At 39.2% G+C, this 26895-nt stretch overlaps 1 protein-coding gene and 1 long non-coding RNA gene across 3 annotated transcripts in view; one reads left to right on the top strand and one right to left on the bottom strand.

Moving 5' to 3' along the window:
- Positions 1–24812, bottom strand: part of GARS1 (glycyl-tRNA synthetase 1) — a 47019-nt gene extending 22207 nt beyond the window's left edge. For both annotated transcript variants that reach the window (XM_086693401.1, XM_086693394.1), the window contains exons 1-8: positions 24531–24812; positions 12827–12928; positions 11982–12084; positions 10564–10705; positions 9556–9644; positions 8569–8645; positions 5097–5242; positions 2351–2500 (exon numbers count right to left, since the gene is read on the bottom strand). In XM_086693401.1, the coding sequence (XP_086549527.1) occupies positions 2351–2500; positions 5097–5242; positions 8569–8645; positions 9556–9644; positions 10564–10705; positions 11982–12084; positions 12827–12928; positions 24531–24752 (1031 nt within the window). In that variant the 5' untranslated portion in view covers positions 24753–24812. The remainder of the gene's footprint in view (positions 1–2350; positions 2501–5096; positions 5243–8568; positions 8646–9555; positions 9645–10563; positions 10706–11981; positions 12085–12826; positions 12929–24530) is intronic.
- The window catches only part of LOC147583146 (uncharacterized), a 41026-nt gene continuing 38941 nt past the window's right edge, over positions 24811–26895 (top strand). The window contains exon 1 of the long non-coding RNA XR_015245857.1: positions 24811–25462. This is a non-coding gene — a long non-coding RNA (uncharacterized LOC147583146). The remainder of the gene's footprint in view (positions 25463–26895) is intronic.

The following is a 26895-nucleotide window of genomic DNA, read 5'->3' on the forward strand; positions in this document are numbered from 1 at the left end:
TTTTACCAGCAGTCTCCTGTCTTTGAGTTCAGAGACTGTACCTGAAACTGCGGAGAACAAAAGCACACACAGGTCTAGAAGACAGAACCAGCCAACCAAAGTAAAAATAAATTTTTAGGGGCTCCTGGGTGGCTCAGTTGGTTAAGCGTCTTCTGACTCTTGATTTCGGCTCAGGTCATGATCTCACAGTTCCGAGCTGTCAGCGTGGAGCTTGCTTGGGATTCTCTGTCTCCCTCTCTCTCTCCCCTCTCTCACCCATGCTCGCTCTTGCTCTCTCTCTCTCTCAAAATAAATAAATAAACTAAAAAAAAAAAAAAATCCAACTCGATTTCAGCTCAGGTCATGATCCCAGGGTGGTGGGACTGAGCCCCACATCAGGCTCGGCACAGAGCGTGGAACCTGCTTGGGATTCCCTCTCTCTTTCTCTCTTTCAAAAACAAATAAATAAATATAAATTAATAATTAATTAATTTTAAAAATTTCATATGAACACTCCAATACTCCCAACCTAAAGAAATCACAGCCAGGCAAAGACCTAATAACTCTATGTCATCAAGAGGAAATCATAACACTAAACAAATCCTAGCCCTACCCAACCCATGTAACAAAAAACACGGGGTTACTGGCTCATGGAAGAATGAACAGCCTTCTAAGTCAGGATCTTACAGGGGCATATACCAAAAACCAGCCAGAATCCAGACAGGATGCTTTAAAGTGAAAATGACCGGGGTGCCTCAGTGGTTCAGTCAGTTAAGCTCCGACTTCGGCTCAGGTCATGAGTTCATGGTTTGAGCCCCACATCAGGTTCTGTGCTGACAGCTCAGAGCCTGGAGCCTGCTTTGGATTCTGGGTCTCCCTTTCTCTCTGCCCCTCCCTTGCTCGTGCTCTCTCTCTCTCAAAAATAAACATTGAAAAAAATTTAAATAATAATAATAAAGTGAAAATGACCAAGGAATAAAATGTCATGAAGTCCCACAGCCAGTTAACTCCTAGAATCACTCCTCAGTTCTGAGTTGGTTTTCCGATTTACCACTTTTTATTCCAAAGGCCTTACTTTGTGATCCTTTATAACTTCCAAGAGCTACTCTACATGATGTAAACCCTCTCTAAAACACCGGCTTTAGACAAAGTTAGTCTTACCCAGCTTCCTCGGTATTTTGAAAGCATGCCTGCAGACACTACTGGAGCAGACAGCCAAAAAAACAAAAGGTAAAAAAAAAAAGACAGAAAAAAACAGAAAAATAAAAGACTCAAACCTGACAAGTTTTGCACTGTTATCATAGCTGGCTAAAGTTTCTGACCACCTCTTTTTTTCTGCACCTCTTTTTTCTCCCACCTGTTTTTCTAAGTCTTGAAGCCCTTCCTCTGTGCAGTCTCCCCTTTCTAGACCAGAAGGCTGAAGGAATCATAGGCCTGAAGATACAGTTTGGTCAATCACAGGAGTGTTTCCTCAGTGGGGGTCATGGACTAACAAGATTAGGCAGGTGGTTTGGGTGCTTTGATGTAGAGTCAGTGGCTGGGACATGCTATTACTAAAGTCTGTAATTACAGTGAGTAAGGAGAGAGGAGAAGGATGGGGTAGTGGGGCTGTGGAAAATCACTTGGAGTCTAAGATAGTTAGGTTTACCTACATCTTATTTTTATATGGACTTTATTACCCCAAGAGATGATATTAGTAAGAAAAATGTATAGAAACCACAAAAAACTTAAGTCACAAACAGCTAAGTCACAGTATGTTTCTAAAGAAAAATGTTAACTAAGCGCTAATATGCCGCCCTACATATTCCTGGATACATCTGGCAAAGGGAGGTTATTAGAACAGAAGCGAGTGAGTAGGCTAGATAAAAATAAGCCTGCTAGCCGGCCTTTCTGTCATATAGACGCCTCAAGTATCTGGAGGAATGTCAACTGGTTATGGAAGCACTCTCAGCCCAAGTCAAGCACTGTTGTTTGCCCTGGACACTGAGGACTCCCTCTCATAAGCATCACCTCATCCCCACCCCACCCTATACTTATATATATCACCACTGACAGAAAATGCCCTTGTTTAGACAGTCAAGATCTTGCCATTCTCTAAACATATGATGAATAAGGGGGAAAGATTATTTTGGAGGTGAGAAATGTGACCTATCCTTCACCTCCCTTCCTTTCCCTTCAGTTCACATTAGTCACTCAAAACTACCCGATGTCCCAGAGATTACAAATGTAAAACATAATCTTTTGGGGGACAAAAATAAATTCTGACCCATGTAAAAATGAAGCAGAATTGTTTCAACATAGCAAGATTTCCTTTCCCATTCAATGCCAAGGTCATTCACGATTTTTACCAGCAGAATAATATGGGCAGTACCTGACTCTGATCAGTCCAGATCGAGGGGAGATCTCATTTCTAAAAGAATTTCCAATCTGGGCAGCAGCAAAAGGCAACTTTCCTTGGTTGAATTCCAAAAGTCTCTTAAAATTCAGGAAAATCCCCTGTGCAGTTTCTGGTCTCAGGTACCTAGAGTTTAAATAAATCAGTTGGTTAGAAGGAAAGAAATTGTTTTCCAAAAATCTGAAACTCTAGATACAAACCCTCAAAGTCCTAAATACTATACTATTTTTGCACAAAACTGTACATATGCGCCCTAAAGAAAAGTTTTAGGAATACACACTTTTCTTGGTGGCGAGCACTCTCAAGCACGTGTTAGAGAACGTATCAAGCAGTTGGTATGGTAATACTACTACTAGAAATGTGATTTTATTTTATCTCCTTAGTGAGTCAAATAGCACCTCTCAATGTCCCTAAAACCTGGTTAATCATTTACACGGAGGCAGACAACAGTTTTGGATCCTTCCGAAAATAAGACCCTAAGTGTACCTCTACGAACCCACCCAGGAGAGTGCTGCTGATGGCTCAAAAGAATCCATTATGGGCTAACACTTGACATTAGAGCTCACTCATCACGATCATTACAACAAGCCAGGCAATTTTCCGGATCCTCCCTGTCATTTTCTTTTCTGTGGTGTTCTACATTTCCAGCCAGAGGCTTCTTCTCTTTTCCTCCATGTTTTAAAGATACAGCCAAGCAACTACCCCAAGATATCCACTGTCCTCTATTTTACAGAAAGTATTCTGTGCAAAAGCATCAACTAAGAAAGCTTTCCCAACAGCCCGCTGCAGAATAAATATTTTGTGAAAAGAACTTCAAAACAAAAAAAGGGGGCACCTGAGTGGCTCAGTAGGCAAGCATCCAACTTCGGCTCAGGTCATGATCTCATAGTTCAAGGGATCAAGCCACGCATCAGGCTAATATCAGTACAGAGCCTGTTTTAGACCCTCTGTCTCCCTCTCTCTCTGCCCCTCCTGGCACTCACCCTCTCTCTCTCAAAAATAAACAAACTTGAAAACAAAACAACAAAGAAAAATTAAATTATAATTTCACCCTCCTCTCACTCTAACACACCAACTCCTCATCTTGGTGGTGCTTTCCAGTTTTGATACACATAGAAGCAGAACTACAGTTTATATGCATTTTTTTAAAGCTGTAAGTTTGTTTGTTTATTTATTTTTAGGTAAGCTCCACACCCAACATGGGGCTCAAACTCACAACCCCGAGATCAAGAGTCACATTCTCTATTAACTGAGCCAGCCAGACGCCCCTATATGCATTATTTATAAGTAGAGTGTGTAAAATGATGTATTCGTTATTTTTCCATTTTCTGAATAATCATAAAAATATAACATATTTAGCATTTGCAGAGTATTTTACTAAAATGAACTACTTTACTATAATTTACTTAACCATCTCAAATTATTAAATAGATTATTTCTGGGGCGCCTGGGTGGCGCAGTCGGTTAAGCGTCCGACTTCAGCCAGGTCACGATCTCGCGGTCCGTGAGTTCGAGCCCCGCGTCAGGCTCTGGGCTGATGGCTCGGAGCCTGGAGCCTGTTTCCGATTCTGTGTCTCCCTCTCTCTCTGCCCCTCCCCCGTTCATGCTCTGTCTCTCTCTGTCCCAAAAATAAATAAAAAACGTTGAAAAAAAAAATTAAAAAAAAAATAAATAAATAGATTATTTCTACTTTTAATTTATGTACTCTTGATAAATATAGCTTCCTTTCCTTTTGAATTATTTCCTCAGATAAATTCCCAGGAGTGGGATGATAGGTCAGAGGGTTTGGCCCATTTAATGACTCTCTGTATGTACTGTCAAAATGAAAGGCTTGCCTTTGGCCTCTCTCCATAAAATATCCCAAATCAACACAGTGTGTGACTAAAACAATTCCAGTAATACATTCTGTCACAATTACTTTTCATTGTTCTTTAGTTTCTACTCAGGAAACATGATCTGTCTAGCTTCAGCCAATGCCTACACTCCACTATTCTACAATGAGACCGTAAGAAAAATATCTGAAGCTATGAAGTGTAATACTTTGGCTAAGTGTGTTAACATGGAGAAGAAATCTGTAAATACAGATTCCAGCTCTGGATCATATTGTAAGCTGCTCAGCTTTCCTTACTGTGAAAACCACATCTTGTAAAATAACAAGCTAAACCTATGTTATTCAGTATGGTAGGCCACTAGTCGAATGCCTATTTAAATTAATTAAAATTAAATATATTTTAAAATTCAGTTCCTCTCAGAAGCACTAATGCCATTTCAAGTGCTCAAAAGCCACATGTGGCTGATGCCCACCATACTGGACAGCACAGATTGTAGAACATTTCCACCACTGCAGAAAGTTCTATTGCAGAGTGCTGATCTAGACAAAATTCTTCCCTAAGTGTCCTTCAGCAATAAATTCAATGACTTCCAAAATCATTCTTCAACTATCTCTTTTGCCCTATACAGCTATAATTAGAAGACATGATGATCACAGACTTTTATTTTGTGACAAAAAAAAATTATCACATACACTAAAAAAATTACATTCAGAAAGAATTAGAAGAAATATACTTAATAATATGTCTGTCATTATTTCTCCTTAATATATTTATCTGCACTTTCTACATATCACTTATCAAAAGTTTTCCTTCATGGCTGATAATGATGTTTACTTTTTATTGTGAGAAATTTTAATACCTTCATTACATAAAGAATAAGTGATACATACCCAGGCATGTTTCCTCCAGGCCCAATGAAGGTCTTGAACATTAAGTTAAAAGATACTGGAGGGGACAGATCATTTCCAGTAATGGGGGATTTTACATTATAGTTCACAAAAAGATCCCCAAGTTCTTGCTGTCCATAGTTATCAAGCTAAAGGATAGGTCAAGAAAATAATTAATGTAAAAGACTGAGGAAAAAAACAGGGCATAAGATAAGAGTATTATATATAAAACCCATCCATCATTAAAAGTCACCCAAAACAAGAACATCAGAATTAACCTAACCCCCAAGATATCCAAATTAGAATCATAACCAGTTCACACACTTTCCATTTATCAATTTACCATTTACCATTCTAGAAAAATGGAGCATCTTTCTGGGACTGACCTAAAACTCACACATTCACCATTTCACAATGAAAGATAAAGCAAAAGTATCTCTGGTTCAGTTATAATAGTTACTGACTGGCAAGCATCTGAAATCATGTAAGTAAGTGTTCCAAGTTGAATTTTACCACTCTGTGCATATTTCAGTCAGGTTCACTTCCCTGTCTATTCATTAAATGTGCATATACCTTTTCTTTCCCACTAGATATTAAGATCTTGAAGGCAGAAGCTGTTTCTTATTCATGTCTGCTTGTTCCAATTTATTGCACATTTTATACATCGATAATCAATGCCAAACTCTAAAATAATGTATGACCCTCCAATTCAAAAATTTCAAATGACTATGACAAACCATCTAATACTGAAGAATATTCAAAACTTAAAAAAAAAAAATCTCCCAAGAGAAACAAAATAATTAGATAAATCAACTCATGGCCATAAGAACTGAGGCTCTGGAGTCAGAAAACGCTAGATAAACTGCCAACTCTACCACTAATGGGTTGTGTGACTTAAAAGTAAGTTCTTACCTAACCTCTCAGAGCCTCATTTTGCTTCTCTGTGAAACGGGAAAACAGAACCTACTTCACTATGAAGGGCTACTATGAATATCAACTATGTAGGGGCACCTGGGTGGCTCAGTCAGTTAAGTGTCTAACTCTTGATTTTGGCTCAGGTCATGATCTTGCGGTTCGTGAGTTCGAGCCCCGTGTCAGACTCTGTGCTGACAGTGCGGAGCCTGCTTGGGATTCTCTCTCTCTCTTTCTCTCTCTCTCTCTCTCTCTCTCTCTCTCCTTCTCTGCCCCTTCCCTTCTTGTGCTCTCTCTCTCTCAAAATAAATAAACTTAAAAAAAAAAAAGATTATGTAAAGTACTTAGCACAGGGCCTGGCACATAGCATACATTATACTACTTACTCAGTGTCTTGACAAAGATATCTGATCGGGCCTCTAGATCTGACTACCAAATTACAAGAAATATGGAAACGGAGGAACATGTAAAATATCATTAAAATGATACAGTCAGCCAAATCCAGATAGTAGGAAACACTAAGGAACAAATGATTCAACTTTAAAAAATAATTTTTTAGGGGCGCCTGGGTGGCTCAGTCGGTTGAGCATCCAACTTCAACTCAGATAATGATCTTGCAGTTTTAGTTTGAGCCCTGCATCAGGCTCTCTACTGTCATTGTGGAGCCCGCTTTGGATCCTCTGTCCCCCCCCCCTGCAAATCTCCCGCTCATGCTCGCTCTCTCTCAAAAATAAATATACATTTAAAAATATATTACCAATTTTTTTAAATGAAAGTTAAAAAATGACTTTAAAAACTGGTACATTCAGAAATAGGTCAGCAAAAATGGATACAGAAGAAAAACAATTAATTCTGAGCTACTGGATCCACATAACAGGAATAAAGCTCATCCTAACTCAGAGGGTGAATCGGTGCTTTTAAAGAAGCTATCATGCTTCATACAGCTGAAAGGAATCAAAGGCACTAACAGGTGGAGAAAATATTATTACTCACTCAAGTAAACAGATGGGCCTTTGGCTGTGAATCCACCAGGGCCATTTCTGAGTACTAGACCACAGTCCCCAACTTTTCACTGAACATTACATTGACAGCTTGTATGTGTATCTGATATGGCAAATCAAAAAACAGACTGCTCTTCTAAGACCATGCATATGAGATGAAACAGAGTCAGATTTCAAACTATAAATTATGACTTAACAAATCAGCTAATTACTTCCTGCTCTGACACTTGACTCGGAAATGAATGAAACTGCTAAGATCAAAGATACATACTCACAAAAACTTAGTAGGTCTAACATACTAAACGGGAAACAGTAATTTAGGGGTAATTAGAAGTGCTTTTCATTTCTTCTTTCTATTAAAGGTCATGCCTTTGGAAAAGGAAATGAGAAATGAATGTGTAACTACAACTGTCAAAACTCAAGAACTGATTTACTAAACCATGAACAACAATACTAAAGCAATGAGCTTTAAGCAAAGGATAAAATATACCTCACAAGGACTAAAATCAATTGGCAGATTAGTCAACAGCCAAATTGAGATTTTCTTTCAATTTAAACGAGGAAGGAAAAAATTTCTCTACCGTTAGAAAGCTAGATATCACAGGGAAAAATCAGCATATTTGTAGAAAATAAGGCAACAGTGGAAAAGTATCTAATAAATTCTCATGAGTAAGAAGCAAAGAGGTAGGGATTCCTACATTCAGCCTCACATATATATATATACACCAATATAAAGAAAAGATGTATAAATATAGCAGTGCTGTGTGTGTGTGTGTATGTGTGTGTGTATTTTTACCCAAGGAAGTACATAAAATTTAAGAGGTAAGCTTTGATGGACCCTCATGATCAAACATGGTGTTGGAGAAATGTACTTTGCTTAAATGAATACACGACATGAGAAATCAGCAACATATGTACACGGGCGTGTGCATATTCCTGGGGCAAAGAGGTGCAGTTTTCATAATATTCTTAAAGTGATCTGTGACCCAAAAGGAGGATAAGAACTATTTCTGATATAGAAGGTATTCCTGCACTTGGTAAAAGAATCGATTATCTCTATGGTCTCTTTTGTCTTCCCTAAACTTTGCCAACTTAAACAGAAATTATAAAACTTTTAGTCTATAGGGAAAGCAGGGGCCTGCTCATTGGGTTTTAACAATAACAGCATGGAGTCAGGGACGGTGCAACAAGTAGATCGAGTGGCTGATGAGACAGTGCTCATGAAGGTATCTTCCCCAAAATCTCTACAGCAAGACTGAACAACACTCATCTTCAGCCACTCGTCTGGTTTTTGCTATTGAATCCAGAAAACTGGTTTCGAAAGAGATAGAACAAATTTCATGCCTATTTACATTGAATTGCTAGTTTGGGCTAACATAAAGTATTAGCCACAAAAGGCAGCGAAAGAAGAAAATAAAAATGCAAAGAGAGACAGAAGGTAAACTCTACTTCTTTACAATTGTGGCCAGGGTCAGCGCAATGTGAAATTCAACAGTCACCAAACATTGAAAGAAAGACAGCACCTTCCTGAGTTACTGTGATAACATCTCTAAAGTACTCACCTGAGCCAAGACACTTTCCATCTCTGATTTCTTCTCAGCAGAGCACTTCTTATCAGACATCAATTTCTGTAAATGAGCTATAAGAACAGTGTTGGTACATGTCAATTTCAATCAATAGGAAAAAGGAAAATGTACTTTGAGACTCAGTGCTGAAGTGGTAAGAAAATGAATCCAAGGATAGTGTTCTTACTTTATATAAACTCCATGGTTGATTTTACAGGGAGAACCATAACACTGTCTTGATTCTTTTGTAGGACTTAGAGTTTCTACTTATCATGTATAAAAACTTCTTGTTAAATAAGGGACTTGATCCATACAGGCATACCTCAGATATACTGTGGGTTCGGTTCCAAACCACAATATAACAAATATTGCAATAAAGCAAGTCAAATGAATGTTTTGGTTTCCCAGTACCTATAAAAGTTATGTCTGCATCATACTGTACTCTGTTAAATATGCAACAGCATTATATCTAAAAAAGTACATACCTTATTCAAAAATATTTTATTGCTAAAATGCTATCATTTGAGCTCTCAGGAAGTCCTAATCACTGATCACCATAACAAATACAGTAATTATAAAAAAGTTTAAAATATTGCAAGAATTACCAAAATGTGACAGAGACAAAGTGAGCAAAAGCAGTTGGAAAAACAGTGCTTGGAAAAAAAATAGACTTGCCTGATACAGGGTTGCCACAAACCTTCCATTTGTAAAAAAATGCAGTATCTGCCAAGCACAATAAGGTGGAATGCAATGAAGTGAGGTATGCCTGTATATGTAAGATCTGCGCACTTTAATCTTTGTATGTTATGCCCCCCAATTTTTTTTATTTCAAATTTTTATTCAAACTGTAGTTAACAGATATGGTAAAATTGGTTTCGGGTGCGCCAAAAAATTTTTAAGAGAAAAAATATGAGAAAAGTTTAATCTAAACCCTTTGTTTTGATGAATTCAACCTGGAAGAGTATCTGAGATGAAAAACCATACCTTTTAACAGATGGTCAGCGCGAAAACACTCTCCATTTTTTACATCTTTCACCATGAAGTCAGCAAATTTATCTACGTGGCCAGAGGTCCTAAGTTAACAAATGCCAAGCCAATCTGTCACTTTCATACAAATTAAAACATAGACTTTACCTTATAAGACAATCTTCCTGCTATATGGAGTATATTAAGCTTATATCTATGCATCTGAGAGGTGGAAGCTCCCGTATGTATATAATGATGTATCCATGGTAGATAATAATGTATGCCGAGAACATTCTTCTTCAAATATATCCTCACCCTTTCCCTAAATTCTTTCTTCCCATAGGGAAAAGACATCAACTAGATTATACTTTTCCACAAGTTGCCATAAAGCATGTGCTACTTTGCAGAATCAATTAATCCTTGCCTATCCCATTATTAACGATCTAAGCAAAGGCCGAAACCATAGGGAATGTAACTAGGCAAGAATTCATGATACTCAGTATGGATCCTGAATGTTAAAACTTCAACACAAATAGCAGTATTCAATTCTAAATGCATACACATCTTTGCCAAGAACTTCTAAAAACTCAAAGGCAATAATCATATATATTTGCAAAAATCCATCTATCAGATGTTCAGCAGACTCAAAAATGAGGAACGATTTAAATGCCTACAATATGGCACTAACTAAATAAATTATGGCACATCCACAAGAGAATACTATGCTGTCATTAAAAACGCTTTAGAAGAACATTTAGCGATGTAAGTAAATGTTCACCTACGTTACATGAAAAAAGCAGTGTGCTGCTAATGTTGATGTATATACAGGGACTTCCAGAGAAAGAACACAGTAAGAATAAATACAGTAATTTTAACATGGCTGTCTATGGACATTAGGTATGTATTTTCTTTGTTTGTCTTTATTTTCCAGATTTTTATAGTGAATATGGGTAGTTTTTGTAATCAGGAGAAGTTATTTAAATATGCATTATTAAAGAATTTCAGCCCCCAAAGTAGAGATCTTACTTTAAAACTGGTTCAGGAGTAAGCATAGTACAATCAATCTCTAGGATCTGCTCCTCTTGGATAAAGTGCTGCCTCCAGGTCTGAATAATATTGTTCTTCAAAGCACATCCAACTGGCCCAAAATCATACAGACCACTAACGCCTATAAAATATGAATGAGTAAAACATGGACTTTAACTTGTCACTCTAAGCAAATGAAAGCAAAAAGACACAAGAAACTGTAAGACTTCACATACTCCCTAAAAAGGTATTAAAGTCGGCAATTCGAATCTCTCAATACTGAAGAGTCTTACTTCCAGCTAGCTAACAGATGTAACATTTAAAAGCTCATACTCCTGGGGCGCCTGGGTGGTGCAGTCGGTTAAGCGTCCGACTTCAGCCGGGTCACGATCTCGCGGTCCGCGAGTTCGAGCCCCGCGTTGGGCTCTGGGCTGATGGCTCGGAGCCTGGAGCCTGTTTCCGATTCTGTGTCTCCCTCTCTCTCTGCCCCTCCCCCGTTCATGCTCTGTCTCTCTCTGTCCCAAAAATAAATAAACGTTGAAAAAAAAAAAAAAAAAAAAAGCTCATACTCCATTTATTATATTTACACATTAAGAATTCCGAGTAGGTTTAGAAAAAAACTAAAAGCAAATGATGTTCCTCCATATATGAGAAACAGAATGAAAAAGCAGATTACAGTTTTGTGCCATAGATACAACTTGTTGCAGCAGCTGGTAACAATGACCTAACATTTTAGCACCCAATTCTCTAAATTATTCTTGGGTATATGAGCCACTATACTTAATCTTGGGTATATGAGCCACTATATTTAAACCTTAAGAAGTTAAACATTTAGAGATCTGCTTAGCCAAACCTGAATCAAGTTTCAGTGGCAAAGTACTAAAAGTCTAATACTACTGCAATGATCTCCACTAACTGAAAAACACCACTACACATTTAATCAGTAATTGTATTTGCCTACAGATAGGCAGATAGGCAAATATAATTATAGAGATTTATCTACATACCTGTGAAGAACGTTTTCTCTTGGCAGTTGCCATAAAGAATAATCTGGGGGACCCTGGCTTATCACTGCCCTTGTGTGGAGGTGCACAGTACAGCCGGCCAATGTTACAATGGCGCTCGAGTGCTCCAAAGAAGAGTCTATCTGATAGGTACATGGACATATTAAGTGCTTAATACCTGGGCCCCTACCAATTCCCTACATCCTAATGGAAAAAAGCAGTCTTTAAGAATAAGTAGGGTGGAAAGACATAAACTCATTTTACACCAAATGGCCAACTTTAAAGGAACAAAAAGCAAAATATCCTGTTTTACGTGACTTGATACAATTAGGTATCAATTGAAAAGCCATGTTTTTGATTTAAACACATATTAAAGCCACCAACAACATAACTGCTCTATCATTAATCCCCTACCTCCATAAATAGCAAAAGCTTGATCGTAGAAAAATCTCCTCTTCAGGGTATCTTCCATTTTTGCTCTGTCTACAATGTCATCTTTGGGCTGTAATGCTAGCTCCTGTAAGGGATTTTTAAATAGAAAACGTGTGACTGGAGGGGTGAGTGGAAATATGAATTTATATATGTGAATTCAGTTTATTCCTCAACAAAATTCAATATAAAATTTATCAGACAAGATTTTGATGCCTTTAAAAAATAGAAACCTTAGGGTTTTTTCCCCCTTTGAGTTACAGAAAAGGTACTTTTACTTAATTATTTAGCAAAGTATATGATCATTTCTAAGATTACAAGACTAAGCTTCCTTAGATGCAGATACTGATAAGCAATGTCTGAATTTTTAGTGGATTACAGTAGTAAGATCATGAATTAGAATTCCACACGATTTCAATTTGGTGATGGGAGATTTATTGTTTGAAAGATTTGGGAGCAAGTATTAGATGGATATACCTTTTCCTTAAAAGAAAAAATTTAACACAAAACCACTATTTACAGGCATGGAAGAATTCATAAAGAAGAGTGAGCACAATGCCTTCCAGGGAAATTCACGGAGCATACTGAGTCTAGCATTTGGGGGAGGGGGAGGTCAGAAGTCAGGGAGGCTTCATAGAAAAGGTGACATTTTGAGATGCAATTTGAAAGGATGAGAAGTCTGCTGGGTAGCGGGGGAGGAGAAGGCATTCTGGATAAATAGAGATAAAGCAAATGATACTTGTTCAGACACTCTTCTAGGTCTTTCCCACCCTGACAGATTAACAATCCTAGACCAATTTACGTTCCTATTTTAGGATCCCAAGACTCACCTTTGCTTCCAGGACCCTCTTCCGTGCTTTGAGCTCTGCTACGGCTTTGTCTACATCTACTTGGGGTGCTTTATCTTCTTTCAGTTTTCGTACAAGATCTCCCTGGCCAACAAAGAGAATGTATAGTCAGGACTGGTTTCAGAAGTCAAGAAAAGTTTTGAATGTGTTTTTAAGCATGCCTTTTAAAAAGCATCTGTGTAAGAATAAGGCAATTCAAATGTTTATTACGTGAGAGGTCATAAATAACTGAAGGTCTGTGCCCTCAGCAAAACACACAAACCCAGATTACTATACAAATAACTATGTTCTAAGGGGATAAGTACTAGTGTGCTTTCTTTTTCCTTTTGGGAGAGGGGACAAATGGAAAAGGAGGAGAGAAAAGCATTGATAAAAAGTATGAAAGAACAGGTTAGTACTGAGAACACGAAGAGCCAGTAAATCAACCACCCTCCCCTTGAATCTCTCCCCTATTTACAAAAAACAGACTATATTGCTTTCCCACCTACTTCTCTGGCCATTTCTTTTTTTTTAAGTTTATTTATTTTATTTTTGAGAGAGAAAGAAAGAGATAGCGTGAGTTGGGGAGGGGCAGAGAGAGAGGGAAAGAGAGAGAATCCCAAGCAGGCTCCACATCGTCAGCACAGAGCCAGACACAGGGCTGAAACCCAAGAACCCTAAGATCATGACCTGAGCCAAAGTCAGAAGCCTAACCGACTGAGCCGCCCAGACACCCCATTTCTTCTGGGTCACTACTGACTCATATTCCTCTGCCCTTTTCTATTTTTTTTTAACTTTTTTGTTTTTTTAATTATTGAGAGAGAGAGAGAGAGGGAGAGACAGAGCATGAATGGGGGAGGGGCAGAGAGAGAGAGGGAGACACAAAATTCGAAGCAGGCTCCAGGCTCTCAGCTGTCAGCACAGAGCCGGATGTGGGGCTCAAACTCAAACTGCGAGATCGTGACCAGAGCCGAAGTCGGACGTTTAACCGACTGAGCCACCCAGGCATCCCCCGCCTCTGCCCTTTCCTTAATTGTTGGAATTTTTCCTCACTGATTTCTCTGGAATATCTTGTTCACTTCCAACAACCTACCACCTGTACACTGATCCCAACACTTAGGGTAATGTGGTGGAGTAAGTAATCTGAGAAGGCAAACAAACATTACTTACATGGTCTGGGAAACTTCAAGCTGAGAAATTAAAGTTGTCAACTTGATAGAGCCTTTGGGTTTCCAGCAGAAGTAACTGCTCTCTAGACCTTCCACATAGGCTTTTTAGGATTTTCACAGATCAAGGTCACCAAAATAATAAGCACTCAACTCAAAATTTAAAAACACATGAGGAAACAAGCCACCATAGATGAGACTCAGCAGAAATGACAACAGAATTAGAGCCTCCAAAGTATTAGAATGATCAAATACACTTTGTAAACGCTTAAGACGGTTTTAAAAAAAATAATGAAAGGAGTCAAAAACATGAGCAATAAATAAGAGACTATCAAAAACCATCAGGAAACCTGAAAAAGAACCACACAGGTTCAGGTCCCATGAGATGACAGGGGGAGAGGGTGAGGACTGGGGAAAATGAGTGAAGAGGAGTGGGAGACACAGGCTTCTAGTTATGGAATGAATAAGTCATGAGGATAAAAGGTACAGCACAGAGAATATAGTCAATGATACCGTAATAGTGTTGTATGGTGACAGGTGGTAGTTATTCTTGTGGTGAGCACAGCATAATGTATAAACCTGTCAAATCACTATGTTGTACACCTATGTTAACACTGTGTGTCAGATATACTTCAATATAAACAATAAAAAAGGGGAAAAAATCGGTCATCTAGAAATGAATCACAGAAATTAAAAACTCACTGGACACGTTAAATAGCAGATCAAAGTAGAAGAGAGAATTAGTGACTTAAGAGTATAGACCTAAATAAATTAGCCATGGGTAATCCATGGAATGGAGCAGCGAGACAAAGAGTTAAAAACATAAACAGGGTAATGAGACACAGAAAAAAAGAGAGTCTAACGTTTATCCAGCCAGAATTCTCAAAGAAAGTAAAGAAAATCTGTAAGAGGTTCCATTTGAAAAGATAATGACTAGGGCGCCTGGGTGGCTCAGTCAGTTAAGTGTCCGACTTCAGCTCGGGTCATGATCTCGCAGTGTGTGGGTTCGGGCCCCGCGTCGGGCTCTGTGCTGACAGCTCGGAGCACAGAGCCTGCTTTGAATTCTGTGTCTCCCTCTCTCTCTCTGCCCCTCCCCTGCTCATACTCTGTCTCTCTCTGTCTCTCAAAAATAAATAAATGTTAAAAAAAAAATTAAAAAAAAAAAAAGAAAAGATAATGACTGAATTTTTCTATAATTGCTCAAAGACAGGAATTCTCAGATTTAGGAAGCACAATGAAATTCAAACGACATGCAAAACAAAAATCCACATCTAGACAAGTCTGTAAAATATGGTATTTATGAGGGATTAAAGACGTGGATTTTTCATCCCTGATCAGGTAACTGTGAAACCTTGAACAAGCTGAAACCTCTTTGAGCTCGTTTCCTCAACTATAAAATCAGGATGATAATACCTCACTGAATTGCTATAAAGAGTAAATGAAACAATTTAAGTAGAATATTTTCAACAGTACCTAACAAACATCAGACACACAAAAACTGATAGCTGTTATCATGCTATAAAATACCCGAACTTGGTTGTGGCTGAGTCATTTTCAAATACTTCAAACACAACTTGTTTATGACTGAATTATTATTGTTCTCTGTCCTAAACTTGTTCCTTCTCCTATGTATTGCTATTTGTTAACAACATCTACCACTTTCCAAACAAGAAACATCAAGTTATCCTTCTTTACCTCCAATATGTGGTCAGTTTCAAATTTCAATCTACACTCCCCCTTTCACACCTCACAAACTAGATTGCTAGAAGAGATGACCAGTTTGGTTCTCATCCAAAGGTGTCTGCACTGAGAGACACTCACCCCAAACCACCCTAATTCATGTCATTTCTCTCCCACCTTTGTAAACTTCTCACAAACACATAGCATTCTTAGTTTGGTGACTGTTCCTACCCCCATGCTTTCAACAATGTTCATCCTCTTATCCAAAAGTATCTTCCTTCACTTAATGAAACTCATTTCCCAAATACTCCAGCATTACAATAGTTCCCCCTCTTGACGCTGTTTCAACTACAGGGTGAGTTTTCTATCCCAGCCCTTTGATCCTCAGAGGCTGGAAATGGGATCATGTCTTCCTTACTCCTCTCTGCACTTTCAAACTGATTTCTCTTTCCTCCTTCTAAAACACAAGCTCCTTTGAAGTGCCCATCATTACCCTTTCCTCTTGTTGCTGACATCGTCTAAGCTCCCACTTACTTCCCCTCTTTCAGTGACAGTTTCCCTCTCTGCAATTCACTCTACTTTAGAACGTCCTGGTCAGGAGGTGACAAAGATGTTTATAATTACCTGAACCTAGAACCTAACTCTGCTTACATATAATAAGAAGTATTCTCCCAGTTTTAACCTCCACTGAGTTTTCCAGGAATGCCAGGAAAATATAATTTAAATGAAGACTAAACTATACACTGTTTTGTTCACAATTTTACAAAGAGTTATTATTTGAAACAAACAACAACATGTAACCAATGGCAATGTTGTCGTGGTATCTGGGCAACCAACAGGATACACCTTTATCAATGTGTATCCATTACAATCACACTCACTGTAAATCCATGTACAGGTATAAGCATTCGCTTACTTCTGCATAACTTCCAGTGGATTCATACCCAAGAATTTACACAATGAAATACACATTATTTTAGGGGCACCTGGGTGGCTCAATCGGTTAAGCATCCGACTCTTGATTTTGGCCCAGGTCATGACCCCACAATTCGTGGGACTGAGCTCCAAATAGAGCTCTGCGCTGACAGCACAGAGCCTGCTTGGGATTCTCTCTCCCCCTACCTCTCTGGCCCTCCCCAGGATGCCGTATGCTCTCTCAAAATAAACAAACATTTTAAAAAAGAAATACAAATTATTTTATTATAAATTATTTCTTTGTATTACACTTAAAACATAATGTGTACACATACTTTAATTAGATTTTATAGATATTTTCTATGAATTTCATTATCAGATCGTAATGGGGGATTCCAAAATATCTGGTGTAAAAAGGGACACTGGGTCTGAAAGTTGAGAGCCACTGAATTGGTTATTCCTCTTATTTTATCTTATGCAAATGAGTCTGGTGTGATTACACACTAACAGTCTTTATACCGTTGTGCTGGCCTCTCCAGCTAAAGCAACATCCTCAGTCATCTTCTAACTTTAGCTTCTTCATTTCACTTACAATAACTGAAGTCACCCTATCAATCCAGTGCCTTATTTATTTACACACATTTTATTTGTCCCTGTCAGTATAAAGTAGGCCCTTTTAAGATGGGAATTCTGGCATGTCAATTCTGGCACTCAAATATTTGTTGATTGATATCACAAACTAAACCTAGCACAGTACAAAGCACTTAGTATTCAGTCAATATCTAGTGACTTATTCTTTATTCAGTGGTTCTTTTCCTTTCCTCTACCTACCAAGAGCACCTATCTCATAAATGTTCACTAACTGCTTTTTGATGAGGATAAGAACTCTGTGGAAACCTCTGTTTTGAAAAGAGGTTGGCAAATGGTGGTTCTTCATGAATGACTGAATAAGTAAGCAAGTAGTTCTTCTGAATACCTATCCCCTATATGTCAAGTATTAGCACTCCCACATATTTCATACACTTTTTCTTTTGGAGCTTCTCATAGAACACTACCAAGCAAGGCCACACGTAAAAGTAAAGACAGGAAGAATTTAAAATAAATTCCCTTGAAGCACTTTTTTTTTTTGGTCTTTTAAGGTTCAGGCATAGAATACATACATCAAAGAAAGTGCAGCTATTAAAAAGAAGCAGTATGTGAGTGAGGATTCCCACACTGGGTTAGTCATCTGTAAAATGCAGTGAAGAAAGGAAATAATCGTGTTTATTCTGAATAATAGAATAATTAAACCGTGATTTGTAATGATCCAATCCTGAAAACAAAAGAACTGGAGGTGATCTAAACATGGAATGAAGGTACTTAAGAAGTCCTAACTTCTAACTATTTTTCTTCCTTCTTTGTTCACCAATCAATTATATTTTGGGTTGTGCTTCCATGTATGGTATGTATGTACTGAATGAAACTGACATGAAATATCATCAACATCTCTAAATTATCCTTGAGAAGCTTAGTTCCTGGGTAAATTCCTACCATTAAAACACATATTAATAACTAAAAGCCTCTGATTATAAAGCAGGGTAGCTATTAGATGAGAAATCATTCCAAGGGATCTTCTTAATGGATCCTTCATATATATCATGGTGCATATTCAGTTGGCCAAGAAAACCCAACAAGAAAACATTTTCTGGCCTTGTAAGATGCTGCCTTTACACATACGTGGGTAGAGGACTCTTGTTGAGTTCATCTCAGATTCCCAAGTGTATTATAATCCTTGACAAAAACTTCATAAACTTTTCACTTGCCCTTTGGATTAAGCAAGAGCTTTAATGTACACTCACAGTCCAGAAAAATCAAAGCAGAGAAAAATCCAGGGCTCTTAACCCTAAGACTTCTTACTGCTACCAAGATGAGAGTTTCACCTGTATCTTCCCCATCACAGCAAAAGAAAGTTTGAAATACTGAAACACAAGTAATGTTATTCACATGTCTATTCCCACCATTAGACATGTAAGAGGTTCAGACAGTAAATCATTATTAAAGACCTCCCAAGTAAGCACTAAAAAGGTTCCTCTATCATCCTATCTCACCAAATTCAGAAGACATCAATCCTCTTGTAAAGGTGCAAAATGTTATCAAACTGGCAATCCCAAGAAAATGTGAGCTCCATGCCAGCAATGGTTTGTTTGGTAACACTAGTGCTCTAACAAGCCACAATCCTTTCAGATCAATACTTAACATTTACCAAGAGTATACCATGCACTGTGGGCAGCATTCTGAGCCCTTTACATTCCCCTAACGCATCAGTTCTACACCTTCTTGGTCTTAGAACCCCTTTCTACTGTTAAAAATTACTGAGGATCCCAGGGTGCCTGGGTGACACAGTCGGTTAAGCAACCAGCTCTTGGTTTCAGCTAAAGTCACCATCTCACAGTTCATGAGTTCGAGCCCTACATCGGGTTCTGCACTGATAGTGCAGAGCCTGCTTGTGATTCTCATTCTCTCTCTCTCTCTCCCCACCCCCCTCGCAAAATAAATCAATAAACTTAAAAAAAAAAATACTGAGGATCCCAAACAGCTTTTGTTATTGTGGGTTATTTCTACCTATTTGTGCTATATTAGAAATTAAAATGCATGATGAGCTAAGTGGGTGATGGGCATTAAGGAGGGCACTTGTTGGGATGAGCACTGGGTGTTACATGGAAGTGGTCAATCACTAAATTCTACTCCTAAAACCATTATTACGCTACATGTTAACTAACTTGGATTTAAATAAAATTAAAAAAAAAAAAAGTCAAAAGCTGAGCAGGGCTCCATTCAAAAAAAAAAAAAAATTAAAATGCAAATTTAAAAATAGTTATTAATTCTTTTAAAGTAAAAATAAAAGCTCAATATGTGCTAACATGAATAAAAATAACATTTTTGTAAAAATGACTGTATTTGCCAAAACAAAACGAAAAACAGTGACAGTTTTGTAATTTTGCAAATCCCTTAATTTCTAGCTTAATAGAAGACAGTTAGATGTGTGTATCTGCCCATCTTGCAAAATAACATTTTAATGGTAAAGTATACAAAGAGTATCATAAGTTAAGGGAGAATTTTAAAAGTCTTTTCAAATAATTGTGAGGGGCGCCTGGGTGGCGCAGTCGGTTAAGCGTCCGACTTCAGCCAGGTCACGATCTCGCGGTCCGTGAGTTCGAGCCCCGCGTCGGGCTCTGGGCTGATGGCTCAGAGCCTGGAGCCTGTTTCCGATTCTGTGTCTCCCTCTCTCTCTGCCCCTCCCCCATTCATGCTCTGTCTCTCTCTGTCCCAAAAATAAATTAAAAAACGTTGAAAAAAAAATTTTTTTTTTTAAAAACAAATAATTGTGAATATTCTTCTTTAGACTATGCCAAAATTCTGACAAGTCATAGTTTCTTAAAGGTTAGTAGCAATGTGGAATTGGAAACTATAACAAGGAACTTTTTATACTCTGTTACATTAAATTCACTGATGTATCTTAGACTCTGAATAAATCTCTTACCAATATTTGATTCCATAACAACATGTACTGGTCATTTGGAAAATGTTAACCCAGTTATGTAGATCTTCTAAATACTGACCTGTTTATCATACTGTATCAAAACAAGTACATTTGTTAATATCACCACTCATCCCATCAGAAAAGTCTGTCAAGCTTATGCAGCAGGTAAGTTTTCCAAAACTCTAAAATTAACCGAAAACCTGATCTTATTATTGGCTACATATACCATCAGTTGTTTCCTTGAAATGACAGACTCACGTCACTCATTTTCCAGAAAATGAATGCTCAAACTGAATTTTACAAATAGTGTTCTGTGAAAATAAGCAGATAGGTCAGCTTGCAACTCAATCACATGAGTGTTCTTCCTGAGACAATCATCATATTTCGTATGCTTTATGTGTATTTCCCATTTTGTCATACAGAACATTAAGAAGATGTAAGAACAAAGGCCTGGATTTAATAAAATTAATAATTTTTACTGCTCCATCAAGGACACTCTAAAGCAAAACTGACTTCTTTTTTTTTTTTTTTTTTTTTTTTTTAACTGTCAGAGTATGACAGACAATAGGACTTGGTTTGGTGTCCTCATTTGATTAGCAGTAAGGGCAGGCAGTTATATTCACCACTGCTTTTGCATTTTCAGTGCAGATTAACAACACAGTAAAAAACGAAAATAACATCTCAGTTTTATTATGAAACTGACTTTGAACTTAAGGACCACCAAGGGTTTGCAGACCAGAGAACCACTGCCATAGAGCAATAGTTCCCAAACAAGACACTCCAAGACAGATGTTTTTCCAACACACAGTAAAAAGGAAAAAACAATTAAAAGGGACAATGCATTAGATCTTTTTTTCAAACCTAAACCTATTAAATATAAAAAATAAATATTAATTAATAAATAATAAATATAAAAGGCTGCTTAAAAACGGGGATACAGAGAAAGGGGAACCCTCTTGCACTGCTGGTGGGAATGCAAACTGGTGCAGCCACTCTAGAGAACAGTATGGAGGTTCCTCAAAAAACTAAAAATAGAACTACCCTACAATCCAGCAACTGCACTATTAGGTATTTACCCAAAGGATACAAAAATACAGATTTGAAGGGGTACATGCACCCCCATGTTTATAGCAGCATTATCAACAATAGCCAAACTATGGAGAGAGCCCAAATGTCCACCAACTGATGAATGGATACAGATGTAGTACATATACACAATGAGATACTACTCAGCCATCAAAAAGAACAAAATCTTGCTATCTGCAACGTGGATGGAACTAGAGTGTATTATGCTAAGCTAAATAAGTCAATCAGGAAAAGACAAATATATGATTTCACTCATATGTGGAATTTCAGATATAAAACAGATGAACATACGGGGAGGGGGGTAAAGAATAAAGGTAAACAAACTACAAGAGACTCTTAACAATAAAGAAAACACTGAGGGTTGATGGAGGGACATGGGTGGGAGATGGGCTGGATGGGTGATGGGTGAGGGGTAACTAAGAAAGAGCACCTGTTGTGATGGGGGTGTTGTATGTAAGGGATGAATCACTGAATTCTACTTCTGAAACCAATATTGCACTGTATATTAACTAACTAAAATATTAAAAACAAATAAATAATTAAATTTTTAAAACGGGGTGCCTGACTGACTCTGTTGGTAGATCATATGACTTTTGATCTCCAGGTTGTGAGTTCGAGCCCCACCCTGGGTATAGAGATTACTTAAAAAATAAAGCCTTAAAAAAAAAAAAAAAAAAAAAAAAAAAAAAAAAAAAAAAAAGACTGTTCTTTGAGTTATAATGTGCTTTTCTGTATTAAAATATACTTTCTTTTATAAAATGAAAGGGGAAAGCAGATGGTGGTCTGAGGATTACACAAATTTTTTAATTACTCTTATTTGGCAAAACGAAGGTTGGCCATACTGTGCTTATACCCACCTTTTTTTAAAACTCAATTGCCCTGGGCTGCCTGGCTGGCTCAGCTCAGGGAGCATGTGAATTTGAGCCCAAACTTGGGAGTATAGATTACTAAAAATAATAATACTAATAAAAATTTTAAAAACTTCAACTGCCTTAGGGTGCCCTTGATCAAACAACTAATGCGTTTTCTAGATACTCTGAAGCCCTCCAACAAGTTCCATAACTAATTCTCCAGGAAATGACTAAGAATATGCCATGGGAAAATACATTTCAGTCAATCAACAAATGAAAAAGCAGCATCATCCACGCAGTCTAGCAGATTAGCAAATTTATATAAAACACATGACAGGCACCTGGGTGGCTCGGTCGGCTAAGCGTCCGACTTCACCTCAGGTCATGATCTCAAAGACAGGTCATGATCTCACTGTCTGTGAGTTCAAGCCCCGCGGCGGGTTCTGTGCTGATAGCTCAGAGCCTGGAGCCTGCTTTGGATTCTGTGTCTCCTTCTCTCTCTGCCCCTCCCCCACTTGTGCTCTGTCTCTATCAAAAATAAATAAATTTTTTCAAAAATTAAAAAAAAAAAACAACACATGCCACTAACAAGACCAGCTGTTAAGTGCCTTAAAAATCCCACTCCAAGAATGTCTTCAACTGCACTAACTTCCCAATGGAAGTATGTCAAATGGATAGATGTGATAGTGTCTCATCTCCTCATAAGCAAAAAAAAAAAAAAAAAAAGGCTTTAAGTAAGTGATCTTTAAATTCCCTTCCAGCTGACACTGGAATCTGTGTGATTCAAAGTTCCAGGTAGCTAACTGATACATGTGTGGTCCTAGAGAAATGGAAAAAGAACTCGAACTGACATCAACTAACTTACATCTTCAGAAAAAAATTTAAAGTCCCCAAAACAAAAACAAACAAACAAAAAAAAACCCCAAGCTAACATAAACAATACACTAATAGTAACTGCATCGGAAAGTTGTTCCATGATCAAAGTTGACTTCTGTTACACTAGTCCCATAGTCTTACTACACATGGATAATCTGCACAGCAGTTTCAGGCAAACGTGGCAGAGGGAGGGGTTTGGGGGTGTGTTTTCCCAAATTAGATGTATTCTCCTTCTTCAAGTAAAAGATATGGAAAAAAAATTGTGAGTTACAGGAAAGACAAAGGAACCACACCTAATTTATTTGGGTAGGGTGGGTGGAGGGAAACAGAGAATAAGCATACACAGCCTTCTGACACCAAGGATAAGAAAAAATTAAGCCTATAGTGAAATTTCAAAACAAAATACTATTGAATCAGTCACTCTCAAACTAGAGAGAAGCAGACATTACAAAGTGGCAAAATTTGCTGAATTTCTGGCAACTGTGCCCCAATGAATTATTTCCGAGAGACAGAGGGTTCCACCCTCCGTAGCTAAGGGAAGTTATTGCATCAGGCACCCGTGCAGGAGAAACCTATTTGGTATTTACTCCTAGGTCATCAATTCTGGGGTCCTATTCCAAGCTTTTGGCTCTGCCTGACTTGATGTAGGAATCCACTTGAACTAATCTTTTCCTTGTCCTTTCTAAATTCTAATATTCATGCAGTACCCTAGGAAAAGGAGGCCTGTATTAAATTACCAAGCACTCCAGTCCATGAAACTTCCCTCCTTTCCGCAAAATCAAATTTCAGTGTTCCATACAGAGGATGGCTGACTTCACCCAGGAACCCAACAATATTTACAGTTTCCCAGGTTTACGATCTGAAAGCTCACTCACTCCAAATAGTCTAAAAGACTATTAAGAACCCAGAGAAGATGACAGGAGCGAAGGACGATGAGCTAAGGATGATGAACTCACATCATGATTAGAAAAAGAAGTTCAACACCTCCTCACATCCACGCTTCAACTTATTTCTCAGCCGATCATTCGGCAAAACCAAGCACTAAATGAAGGAAGGTGTCAAGGAGGAAACATTGTTCAAAGCATCCTGAAGATTTACAAAAAAAAAAAAAAAAAGAGTCCGGTCTTAAGACAAAACAGACAGCTTCTCCTCTGACCGGGAAAGAACTGGGAACCTCACCACCTGGGTGGCACAAAGAACACCGCAGAGATTGGAAAACTGAAGTTGAGGTTATTGAGCTAGGCCAGGAGAAGTACCAAAGGTCACAGATCCCAGCCCCATGGGAGAGAGGAAAGGCGCAGACATTAACAAGGATTGGGAAAGGAGAGCAGATCGCGAGGAGACGGACTCAGGATGTCGAAGGGGATCCGAGGGAGTCACCCAAGGAGAGGCTAGGACGCGTGTCCACGACACGGAAGGTGGCCGACGCACGCGGGGACTTGAGTCCGAATCGGGGGAGACGAGGAAGATGCCAGGAAACCAAGGGCTTCCAGCGGATGAAGGAAAGGAGCAACTCGCGAGGTGGACGGGTGCCCGAGGAGGACAGAGGATGACGCGGAGCAGACCAGAGGGAGAAGAGCCCGGGGCCGAGGAGAGACGCAGAATGCCGGTACCTGCTGGCGCACTGCGAGCCTGAGAGGGGCGAGCACCTCCTCAGCCCCGGTGCCGTCCATGCTGCTCCGGGAGGCTGCGGCGGGGAATGAGGTCGGGGCGCGGGCGGGCGTGCTGAGGCGCCGGCAGGGCCGGAGCAGAGGCTGGGCCGGGAGCCGGGACGGCAGCGACAGTAGCAGCACGGCGCGAGCGGCTCTAAGCAGCGCTGGGCGCAGAGAGGGCATGAGCCGGCGGGCCTGGGCGGTCCGGGGCGGGCGGCGGCGGAAGCGGCGCGCGCGGCCCGGCCGGGAGCATGATGAAATCGCCGCGTAAACGCCGCGGCGCGCGCGCAGCCGCACATTCCCCAACCCCGCGACGCCGCGCCGGGTGGGTGACCGCCAGCAGATTCGACACAGAACCCGCAATCCTTCGGAGCCTGGAGAGGGCTCGCTCCACCTCCGGCGCCTGGGAGGGCTGCGGGATCTCAGGTAACACCCCGCCAACAGACTTGCACAAAGATGCGTCAGGCCACCACCCAATAGAGTGGACAGTCCAAGACGCAGACGCATCCGAGACCTGCAGACAGAGACGCCCGAGGACCTTCAAAGCATAGGCTTTGGGCACCGCACTGGGGCTCAACCACGGGAATACACAGTTCTGTTTGTGTTTTTGCGCTCCCAGTGCCTTAAAGGTTCATAAAACATAGACTCTAGGACGCAGACTCAATGTTGCTCAGGCTCTCCTGTTCCTCACATGAAGAAACGAGACTTGGTTAATGATTTGCCCCTCTTACCACGCCCTTGCCTTGTCGACCTCAAGAAAATAGCTGCGGAGAGGTGAGGGGCTATTTGGAGAAGGTCAGTTCTGAGCAACCTTTGCAGAGCGAGCAGGGTTTGACCCAGCAGAGATGTGGAAAAGCGAGAAGCAGAGAGAGGAGGAAAGACTAGGAAACAAGGTAATGCAGGGGAGTGGAGCTGAGAATCCCTCTGCATGGCCTTGCAGCAGCCCACCTGCCCTCTTGTGCTTGGGCCCCCGCTGAGGACCTTCCGGAGATGACTCCCTCCTTCCCTCCCCTCTGCCCCAAAGGTGGGTGGGCTGGCAAAGCTGGATTCCCTTTCCAGAGAGAATGGATATTAATAAAGCGTTAAAGATAAAGTGTTGGTTATAGAAAAAGCATTGTGCACACCCACCAGAATGTCCAAATGAAAATTATGGAAAATGCCAAATAAGGCTCTGGGACGGTCCCACACTGCTGAGAGGAGTTGTCAACTGGTTCAGCCACGTTAAAGAACTGTCTGGGGTTTCCTGCTAAAGCCAGCCACACACACCTTCCCTGTGACCCACAGTTCCACCCCAGGAGTTTAGGAGAGTAGACAGACTCACCAAAATGAAGTTGCCTTTCCCACTACTATGGAAATCCATATTCTCTTCTTCCCGTTCCAATACGTGGTTCTGGAAAAGTACTGACAGTTTAGCATAAGCAGGTCAAGTGCAGAAAAAGCTTCTGTAATATTAAGCAATTTGTGTTTTAAAAACTTTTATTTCAAGATTTGATACTCATTAATTACAGTTGTAGTTGGCTTCCCTTTAATAGGTAATTTTGGATTTAGCTTAATATTTGTAATGAAAAACAATTCTAATTTTTACATATATTTTTATTTGAATTTTTATGAAAAATTCAAATTCTGTATACTTTGGAAACAATTATATATATATATATATATATGTATGTATATGTATATCTTTAATTCTTTAGATGAATAATGTCTCATTGATTTTCATGTGAGGACAATCTCAGCTTTAGTCTCCAAATCCCTTTTTCCCCACTCTGGTTCATCCTCCCCACTGCTGCCTCAGTAATTATCCCTAAAAGGCAAAGCTGTGCATCTTCAATAGGTCCACATGGCCCTTAGTAGAATTTCCTAAGGGTTTCCCTTAAAAAACTATATCTACAAGACAATAATAATAGATTATATTCATTGAAGGCTTACTACATACCAGTTAGCATTTTAAGTATCTCCTGCATTTTATTCACAGCCCAGTGAGATGGACTCCATAATAATTCCCATTTTATGGGTTCAGGGTTCAGGACACTAAGATATAAACAACTTGTCTCTGGTCACACAACTACTGAGTGGAGGGCCAGAATGTGAGTTAGGAGGAGAGGCAGTTTTACCACATAACTTAATGAAGCTCGGTTTGTCCCTTTTTTTCCTTTGCTCATTTGTATTGTTTCTTAAATTCCAAATACAGGTGAGATTAAATGGTATTTGTCTTTCTCTGATTGACTTATTTTACTTAGCATTGTATTCTCTAGTTTCATCCATGTTGCTGCAAATGGCAAGATTTCATTCTTTTTTGTGGCTAAATAACGTTCCATTGTATATA

Source organism: Puma concolor, chromosome A2 (assembly GCF_028749965.1).
Source record: "Puma concolor isolate L17-30 chromosome A2, mPumCon1.1.hap2, whole genome shotgun sequence".
Classification (NCBI taxonomy): Eukaryota; Metazoa; Chordata; class Mammalia; order Carnivora; family Felidae; genus Puma; species Puma concolor.